The sequence below is a fragment of the Malus domestica genome, chromosome 15, assembly GCF_042453785.1.
Source record: "Malus domestica chromosome 15, GDT2T_hap1".
NCBI classification, from domain to species: Eukaryota; Viridiplantae; Streptophyta; class Magnoliopsida; order Rosales; family Rosaceae; genus Malus; species Malus domestica.
In genome coordinates, this window is record NC_091675.1 from 30,583,804 (window position 1) to 30,594,542 (window position 10,739).

Sequence of the window (10,739 nt, forward strand, 5' to 3'; positions counted from 1 at the left end):
CTATATAATGACTTAACTAATTTGCACACTTTGCTTTCTTGTCCTTTAAGCACGAACCCTTCAGGTTGTTCCATGTATGTTTCTTCATCTAGTTCTCCATTTTAAAATGTTTTTTTTACATCCATTTGATGTATATCAAAGTTGTATGTAGCCGCAATCGCTATTAACCTCCTAATTGACGTTATGCGAGAAAATGGAGAATATGTGTCGAAATAATCCAACCCTTCCTTTTGGCGATAACCTTTGGCTACTAAACATGCCTTGAACTTATCAGTGGTTCCATCCACCTTAAGTTTCTTCTTGAAAATCCATTTATGGCCAATTGGTTTACTACCGGAAGGTAAATCAACCAATTCCCATGTGTTATTTTCCATAATGGATTCCATTTCACTTTTAATTGCTTCCTTTCATAAAGGAGCCTCGGAAGAAGACATTGCTTCTTTAAAAGTTCTAGGTTCATTCTCGAACAAGAAAACAATGAAATCTGGTCCAAAGTTTTTAGAAACTTTGATTCTTTTTCCTCTTCTTGGTTCCACATCTTGGACACCAGAAGAAGAGGCTTCATCATGACTATGATCATGAACCCTCTTTGTATTAGAACCAAATTCCTTATCTTTGTAAGGAAATATATCCTCAAAGAATTCTGCATCCGCCGATTCTAATATAGTTTTCACATGTATGTCAGAAATCGATGATTTTACAACAAGGAACCTATAAGCAGAACTATTATTTGCATATCCAATGAATACACAATCAATAGTTTTAGGTCCTAGTTTCATTCTTTTTGGTAACGGAACTTGCACCTTTGCTAAGCAACCCCACACTTTGAGGTTTTATAAGTGAGTTTATGTCATTTCCATAGTTCATAAGGTGACTTGTCAATCTTCTTTAGAGGAACCTTATTCAATATGGTATTTGCAGTAAGTAAAGCTTCACCCCACAAGCTGTGTGAAAGCCCTGAACTATTTAACATGGAATTAGTCATATCTTTGAATGTTCTATTTTTTCTTTCGGCAACACCATTTTGTTGTGGTGTGTATAGAGCCGTTGTTTGATGTATAATTCCATGTTGTGCACAAAAATATAAGAAGGTAGTAGACTCATACTCTCATCCTCTATCGGATCTAAGTGCTTTGATTTCTCTCTCTAGTTGATTTTCAACTTCGGCTTTATATGTCTTAAACATATTTAAAGCTTCGTCCTTGCTATGAATCAAATAAACATAGCAATACTTACTGCAATCATCAATAAAAGTGACATAATAATTATTTCCTCCACGAGTTGGTGTGGATTTAAAGTCACAAAGATCACTATGAATTAATCCAAGTAATTCATTTGACCTTTCCAGAATTGACCTTCTCGTTTGCCTAGCAAATTTCGATTCAGTACATGTTTACACTTATGATTAAAATCAATTTCAAATTTAGGTAATAATTCTAATTTAACCATTCTTTTCATGGAATAAAAACATGCCAAATATTAGAAGACTCAACAATATAAGTAGAAGCATTTATTTTATTAGCATCATCAATGGCAATTACATTGAGTTTCACTAGGCCATCAGCCACATAACCCTTTCCAACAAACATCCCACTTTTGGTAAATATAAATTTGTTCGATTCCATTACAAATTTAAAGCCCTTAGCAATCAGAATAGGTCCAGAAACCAAGTTCCTCCTTATTTCAGGAACATGCAGCACATTCAGCAAGGTGAGACTCTTTCCAGATGTGAATTTGAGTACCACTTTGCCTTTGCCCTCCACCACAGATGAGGCAGAATTGCCCATATACAGCTTTTCTCCATGGGTAGCAGAATGATATTCAGTGAATAGATTTCTGTCAGCGCATATGTGCTTAGTAGCACTAGTATCCAATAGCCATTCACTCACATTTGAGACCATGTTGACCTTGGACACAACAGCAGCCAATTCTTCATTGGTGGTTGCCATGTTAGCATGGTTGTTGTTTCCGTTGGTATGATTTCCATCCTTGCGATGATAACAATCTTGTGCCTTGTGACCAGATTTGCCACACACATAGCATGCGCCCTTAATCTTCTTCAGATTCTTGCCTTTGGGAGCAAGGGCAGATTGTACAAACTGCTTAGTTTTCGGAGCCTTATTCTTCTTCGACTTGGCCTTGGAGTTTCCTCCCTCAACATAATTTGCATTGGCTTCAATGGCAGCAAACCCACCAGAATGGTCTGCCTTTCTGTGGTTTTCTTCCACTCATAGCCTCAGGATCAAATCCTCCATATTCATTTCACGACGCTTGTGCTTGAGAAAAATTTTGAAGTCATTCCACAAAGTTGGCAATTTTTCAATTATCACCCCAACTTGGAAATGCTCTTTGATCTCGCATCCCTCGGAGTGCAGTTCATAGATCAATTTATGGATTTGTTCGACCTGAGAGACAACAGATTTTGAATCCACTATTGTATATTTGAGAAACTTACCGATAACAAATTTCTTTGAACCGGCATCATCAATCTTATACTTTTTCTCCAGCAATTCCCACAATTCCTTTGCTGTCTTGCACAGAGAATAAATGTCGTAGAGATTGTCATCCAAACTATTCAGAATATAATTCTTGCAACAAAACTCAGAATGATTCCAAGCTTCAATTGCCATGACAGTCTCTTTCGTCATTGGATTCTCATTAGACTTCGGAGCTTCTTCTATGACAACATGAGCGAGATTCATTATTGTCAGGAAGAACAACATCTTCTGTTGCCATCTCTTGAAGTCCAACCCTTTGAACTTCTCAGGATTTTAAGAGTATTTCGGCACAGCGCCATTCACATTTACAAATTGTTGATCCATAAAATTTCTGTTTCAAGGTTGTTGGATATATGTCAATAATCTGTGATAAATTTATATATGCTAATAAATAAACAGTGTATGAATAATGAACTAATATTAAACAGAAATATTGAAGATCGAGGCTTGCGTACCGCAATGTCCTTGAAACAGAAATTTCGCCACTACTCAGTGCTTGTAGTTCTCGGAACGTTTGTTTCACCAGGATTCAACGATCAAGTTAGAATTCCAGCACTGGAAAACTTAACTTCTGGCGAATTTACTTGTGGTACTCTTAATAAGAATGCTATGGATTATAGAAGAAGATTTATGTTTTCTGTGTTATAAATGTCATGCAGACAAATGTATATATAGTGGTATTATACTTCTTCGCAACATGTATAAGAATGGGATGTGACTGTTGGGAGACATCTCTTCAGATGGGGTGCAGTGCTCTTTGCGTTTTTCATTGACTTCAGACTTCATCTTTGTTCAAATAAGATTTAATTTAATTAAATTTGAAATTAATTAAAGAATTTAATTTTCAGAGCCCAAGAGCCCCATGCCCATCTTTTAATAATTAATTATATATATTAATTACCCCAAAACCCAACCCCAAGGATGAGACTAATTTTATTCTTCAATGCCTATTATTCCAATCACTTTCTATAAATGACAAAGCCTTATAAAGTGATGAAATTTTTTGGGAATGACCAATGTGGGACAAATAAATTTCTACTCAGACTACTTAAATTTCCAACAATACCCCACATTTTTATTTTTTTTGTTTGTTTTGAATTTAAGAGGTGTCCCACCACACGTAATGAAAAACTAATCCTCTATTGATGCAGCTCTAATACTACATGAGGGGACATAATACTTTTGATATTCGAGTTAAACAATATGCCACAACAATCACCACAAAACTAGCATTTTTTGGTCATACAAAAATTAGTTCTTAAATTCTAAAGGACATATAAATGCTCTTTTGATGCATCAAGTAATCAACCAAAAATTAGGGAACATTATAATCAAACACCACTCTACTTTCGCGGGAAAGATGTCTGGTCAGCCAAAAAAATTTCATTTCCAATTAAAGAGAAGCCAAGAAAGTTGATTATGTGAAAGGATGCTTGACTTTCCAACAGAAAAACATCCCTTAAGACTAGCACTACGTCATTGGTAGCTAGTTCTCTCTCTCTCTCTGGCTCTCTCTCTCTCTCTCAATTCTATATATTATACTACGTTACATATTCATATTTTAGAAGTTGTTTGTGTAACTTTTTTATACTTACGAGATAGAAAATGGCGAAATCTCCTGAACAAGAACACCCGAAGAAGGCCTTTGGATGGGCGGCTAGAGATTCGTCTGGTGTTCTCTCTCCCTTCAAGTTCTCAAGAAGGTATCCGTCAAATTCTTAATTGACTATTTGCGGTCTTAAATCTTAGTTTTTTCTTTTGTTGGTTCTAAAATCAAATCGAATTGGTTTTGATATCAGGGTAACTGGCGAGAAAGACGTGACATTCAAAGTATTGTACTGTGGTATATGCCATTCGGACCTTCACACAATCAAGAGTGAGTGGGGGATTACTTCCTATCCTCTGGTTCCCGGGTACGTATTCCAAATCAACGTGCATCAACTCTTTTTTCATGGAGCCTAGAGTCGTAAGCTCCATCATTTGAATATTATCAGACTGTATGCTTCCTAACCAAGTCATATTCCATTATTCTTCCTTGAATTTGGTGATGCAGGCATGAGATTGTTGGTACGGTGACACAAGTGGGAAACAAAGTACAAAAATTTAAAGTTGGAGATAAAGTAGGTGTTGGATGCTTGGTGGGTTCTTGCCAATCTTGTGATAATTGTTCCAAAAATTTGGAGAACTACTGCCCCAAAATGATACAAACCTATGGTTCAAAGTACCATGACGGAACTATGACACATGGGGGTTATTCTGACATCATGGTGGCTGATGAAAACTTCATTGTCCGTATTCCTGACAAACTACCTCTTGATGGTGCTGCTCCTCTCCTTTGTGCCGGGATCACAACTTACAGCCCCTTGAGACTTCATGGCCTTGACAGACCCGGTATGCATATTGGTGTGGTTGGTCTAGGTGGTCTAGGACATGCAGCCGTGAAGTTTGCCAAGGCTTTTGGGGTTAAGGTCACAGTGATTAGTACCTCCCCCAACAAGAAGGAAGAAGCAATTAATCGTCTCAAAGCTGATTCATTTTTGGTTAGCCGTGAACAAGATCAAATGCAGGTAAATATTTAAACATTAATTTGCATTTGGATGACTTTAACAAGGTTTTGGTCACTGTGTTTATAGATAATTAAGGTGACCTAACTACATGTTGTCATTTTACTTTTGTAGGCTGCCATGGGCACAATGGATGGTATTATTGACACGGTTTCTGCAGTCCACCCTCTCTTGCCTTTACTTGGTTTGTTGAAGTCTAATGGGAAACTTGTAATGGTTGGTTTACCAGAAAAGCCTTTTGAGCTTCCAATTTTTCCACTGGTCGCGGGTAATTTTATGACATGACATATATTGTCATCGACTTGAATATAGGAAAACTAACATTGTTTATTAAGAGAAGTATTGCTTGAAAAGTTGCTTGTACATACTTTCTGGATGAAAACTAAAGTGGATAATAGTTTTATTAACAACCCTTCCTTCTGCAATTACAGGAGGGAAGATAGTAGCTGGTAGTTGCATTGGAGGTTTAAAGGAAACTCAAGAGATGATTGATTTTGCAGGCAAGCACAACATAACAGCTGACATCGAAGTTATTCCAATTGATTATTTGAATACAGCAATGGAGCGTCTTGCCAAAGCCGATGTTAGATACCGATTTGTCATCGACATTGGAAACACATTGAAGTCTGCCGCTTAAAATTTTCACATTCTAAACTCAAACAGTGGTGGGAGGAAAATAGATTGTGTTTTATTTGGTGGTCTACGTTGTTATTGTATACTTTCTTTTATAAACGTCTCTTCTAATCACGACCCATAGTACAATGTAATAGGCTATGTGGGTGTATACTTATTAATTAAGGAATGAATGGATTCATTTTAATTACATTTTACTGAAAAAGATGTCTTCTGGCCATGGAACAACAATGGGGTTTATACCGCAAAGAGCGAATACCATTGGATTTTCCAACAAAGAAAAAGCACGGTGACCACCACCGCTTCCTCCCATTTTATTGAGAAAAATATCTGGAAGATTTTATGGGGGATCAAAGCTTATTCCAAAGTCTTGAATTTTATTTGGCTGCTATTAACAATGCTCTTCCTAGCAGTCTTAATCTTTTTCTTAGACACCTAATTGCAAGCATTACTACATTTAACAGTTCCCGCGAAGAAACGTTCGTCGCAATAACGTTTTTGTCCCTTAAACATTAATGTGACGAAAAATTCATCGCAAAGATGTCATCGTGCAAAGCTTGTGAAAAAATCGTTTGCCTGATGAGCAAAATACAGTTCATCGCACAAAACTGCTTGCACGACGAAGGACTTATTCATCACATAAAATATTGGGGAACGGAAACATGTCATCGCACAATATTACGTCGTTAGGTAATATTATGCGCGACAATGGCCTTTGTGAGTAAACGTTTTCCAACAAAAGTTAATTAATTTTGAGTGTTACTAGGCCCACCCCAATGTCTTATTTCTTCACCCACCTTTTTATAAAAAATTTAATGACATATTTACTCTTATTAAAAAGACTTTTAGACCCCTATTTATAAATTCAATATAATGTTCTTGTAGTTATAATAAAAAAATAAAAAATAAATTGGCCCAACGAACTTTTCCCCTCCCCCACCCCGTTTCTCTATCCCCCGTCTCCAACAACATTGAATCAGGGAAGTTGGAGATCTCCAACAACATTGATCAAACTAAAAAAAAAACACAATTCAACTCATGGAATTAGGGATTCTGGGAATGAACTAAGACTGTGAATTGCAAAGGAAGGAGGGAGGGGACGATACTTACGCGTCGGTCAACCTGGAGATGACTAGATTCAACAGCACATGCACCCACATGACGGAGAGTACTAGGAGAAAGACATCCAACCTCCGATCCATTTCTCACATCTCTCTTCGATCATTTAGTTTGTTAGTCCCCTGTTTCTCTGTCTCTCCCCTACTTCTTTCTCCTCGTCGCCCTCCCGTTTTGCTCTCTTTGATGACGAGTACGAGAGGTCGATTGTTTCTTTTTAATATTGTTATTTAATAAAAAAAAATTTAGATATATTAAAGGTTATTTTAGGAATAATGGTGGATGTATAAATAGCATATTAATTTTTTTAATATTTCATAGTGGGTGAATTTATAATGTGGGTGTAAAAATAAGATAACGAGGTGGGTTTAATATTATTTAGTTGTGAACATTTTGTAGTATGTGACGATATTTTTTTTGTTGCTTTTAATGTTATGAGACGAAGCTATTCGTCGTGTGAAGTTTAGGATTTTTTTTTTACTTTTTAAATTTATTTTTATTATTTTAAAAAATTCCATAATTAAATAAATGTTTTCAAAGTAATATAATTAAAAAAATAATTAATAAAAAAGTTATGCAATTATACTAATAATGCAATTTAAACTAAAGGTGATCATAAGTTGATACTTTATGAACATTTTACATGTTAAACTAAACTGGTTTAATCTAAGGGCAAAGATTATTATTTAAAATCATCTCATTAAATGTTGTATGCTTAAACGATATGACCAAATAATACATAATTAAGAGAATGTAATCTAAAGAAATTAGAGTCATGAGACCTTTCTCCTTATGAGACCTCCACAATTAAAGATGCTTCGAATCTTAACCTTTTAACATCATTTAGTGGGTCAAAACATGCATTTTACAGGAACTTTTGTAATTTGATGTTTTACTTTTCATTTGACATCTAAGGTTTGCTAAGACCTACTTAAACAACTTTAAATGTGTTGCAGTCCTGTTGGATTAGAAATGTGATTGTGTAAATCCTAGTGTATCCAGGGATATCTTTGAATATTCCCTTTAGTAGTTAATATCCTATTAGAGTTGTAATCCTAAAAGGGTAAGGAATTAACCTTCTCTACTACTATAAATAAAGGCACAATAGGGTGGAATAGAACACACCTCACAATTACACATCTCTCTCTCTCTCTCTCTCTCTCTCTCTCTCTCTCCCCTTCTTGCTTCAATAATTGTTCAGTAAATTATGCTTACAACACGTTATCAACACGCTCTTGACGCTGTGCTAAAGAGAGTTTATTCTTCCATCAAGGGAGTATTACGTTTTAATCATTCGTTTTATGATTAATTTATTATTTTGTTGAATTGATCTATATGCTATTGATTCAATTTAATTTTTCTGTGTTGAACGTGATACAAAGCATTAGAGACGCAATTCCGGCTTTCCGAGAAGGATCTTCTACAAATTTAAAGGCTTTTATCGTTTTCTACCAATTAGGTAAGCTTAAAATAAAGGACATTTATATTTACCTTCCAATATATATATATATATATATATATATATATATATATATTGTATATGTTTGATATATTTGTCAATATATATATACACACACACACACGCATCCATTACTCAATTTTTTGCTATGTGGAATTTGTGAGTCAAAGAATTGAAAGAAATTAGAAACAATTAAGGTTTTTCAAACCTATAAATTGAAAAAAAGGGAAAATTCTGCTAATCCGCGGCTTGCAGCCACTCTGCCAAGCCTAGCCGGTCGCTGGAGCCACGCATTCACGTCAAGTTGCCAAACCAAGCCGTGATAGGTAGCCAAGCCACTAAGCTGCTACCCAGCCAAACTCGAGGTCACAAAAAACAACAGCGCTCTCTCATGGTCTCCTTCATCGAACTGGACCGCCACCATTGATGACCTGAAGTCACATCGTTTGGTGAGAATCGTCATCCTCAACGACAACCTAAGAGATCCCAGTCAAGAATCTCATTCGAATTCTTGAGATTCCATACTAATATCTGACTCGTGGACCTCCCCGATGTCGAGAAGGTTCTCCGTCATCAACTTAAGGGTTTTTGGTTACACCCCGACTCGGCCTCGCTTGATAACACCATAAACGTGGCGGCGCTGTTTAGCTACTTCAGCGATTACATGCACCCAGCAAAACTGGGGTGCCCCGAATCAAACCCGGACCCTTTTGGGCCTTGTCCAGGCTTAGCCCACTTGGGCTTCAACCTTTTTGGGCCTATTTCCCCCACGAACTGTTGCCAGCCTAAAGTTGGGTTACCTTTCCTCATAACCCACTTGGGCTTGCTTCTGATTGGGCTTGTTTTCTTCTGCTGTAAGGCTGCAGCTTGTATGCATATATGGGCTGCTAATGCAACCTACCCGAGCCCATAGTCTGCATCCTTTGTTACAGGGCCTACTGTGAATAGTAACTAGCAATCCAATGTTGGGATGCCTGTTGTTCTTAACCCAAAGTCATTTTTTACTTGTTTTTCGACCCGGATGCCATACTTTTGGGACATTATTTGGCATGAAGCCATTTTAAGTGAATATGACCCGAAGTCATTATTTTGCTTTTACAATCGACCCCGAATTGTCCCGATCTATTGAATTAATTAAAAGTGAACAACAGTCCATTAATCTGATAAGAAATCTAAAATTATTGCCATGAAGCTCATTTTTTGACATTAACGATTCAATAATTTATTTCTCTTCTTTGAACCGTTCACATCTTTTCTTGCAAGAACCTTTCTTTTATTAACTAAACATTCATAAACTACATTGAACCCGTAGTTTCAAATTTAGTGCCTCTGAAACATGAAGTTTTCATAAAAAAAATACACCCATGAAAACTCGACCTTTTTCATGAAGACCATGTCTTAGAACTCGAATGTTCTAACTTTGATTCTTATGGATGATTCATTCCCATAACACCAATCATAATCTTGTTCCCTCAAATTCAATGGATTGTCGAACCGTCACAAGTTTGATTTCCCTTATTTGGACATTTCTATCAGAAATCACTTCATGTGGGGTACAAGACATGAATCTCCACTTGACTATCAAGAAGCTAAGAAACCATTGTAGCCAACAATATCATGGAAGAGCTGAATAAGCCTCTGTCATGATCTTTATTCAAAGACTTATGCCCGAAGCATTACAAACGGAAGTACCTTCCGAACGAGGATTCCATGGCTCTTTGGCTCACTCATACGGACCGTCTAATCATGAAAGATATTGCCTGAAGCACACCATGATTATATCCATGAAAAAGTACGATTTTGAAGTTTATAAATCTGATCAAATTTTGACTGGAGTATACTTTTCTCGTCATTCCATGTTTCTAACTTGTTTCTGAAGTAGTAGTGTAGAAAGCAAAAGTTTACCAAATTCTTGGATCTGATTACTACCATAAATGTGAGAGAAAGGTAAAGACCCAGATTCGGCTGTAGTCTACCGAATGGTATACACTTAATTAGGCTAGAGTCTATTGAACGATATGACTCAGTTCGGCTATAGTCTACCGAATGGCTCGACCTAGTCCGGCCTACCGAATGGTGATGCCTTGCTTCTGCAACTATACACCGAAGGGCATGCTCTGCTTCCACAGAGATGCACTGAACAGTACTACGTGCTTCAGCAGAGACCTACCTAACAGACCCTTCCAGCTTCGGTTGGAGCCTACCGAGCCCAATTCGGGGTCTGTCTCTCTCACAATCCAATTTTGAGTTTGTTTTTACAACATATGGTAGAATCAGGGTCTGCCAAGGTGTGGCATCATGCCCAAAACATGATCCTTGACACCTAAGACCTAAAACTTCAAGAATAAGGGATAGTATTCCCAAACCTTAACCTTGCAGAATCTACTTCTGTCTCAATGGAATAAATCATTGGTTATGCACCTGGTCATGCCTCTACCAATGTCGTTGAGGAGTACCATTCTCGTAGTC

General features: G+C 36.9%; 1 protein-coding gene across 1 annotated transcript; it reads left to right on the plus strand.

Moving 5' to 3' along the window:
- Positions 1-3,997: 3,997 nt before the first annotated feature.
- On the plus strand, positions 3,998-5,887 carry LOC103416068 (probable mannitol dehydrogenase). Its single transcript, XM_029095148.2, has 5 exons — positions 3,998-4,201; positions 4,298-4,411; positions 4,552-5,065; positions 5,177-5,330; positions 5,494-5,887. Exons 1-5 carry the CDS (start codon positions 4,104-4,106, stop codon positions 5,697-5,699), a joined length of 1,086 nt encoding a protein of 361 aa, XP_028950981.2. The 5' UTR covers positions 3,998-4,103; the 3' UTR covers positions 5,700-5,887.
- The last annotated feature ends 4,852 nt before the right edge of the window (positions 5,888-10,739 follow it).

Bases quoted from the DNA above. Each gene is read 5' to 3' on its own strand.
- LOC103416068 (XM_029095148.2), top strand. From the start codon at position 4,104: ATGGCGAAATCTCCTGAACAAGAACACCCGAAGAAGGCCTTTGGATGG. The intron at 4,412-4,551 runs GTACGTATTCCA...TTGGTGATGCAG, and splicing joins TCCTATCCTCTGGTTCCCGG to GCATGAGATTGTTGGTACGG. The intron at 5,066-5,176 runs GTAAATATTTAA...TTACTTTTGTAG, and splicing joins GTGAACAAGATCAAATGCAG to GCTGCCATGGGCACAATGGA.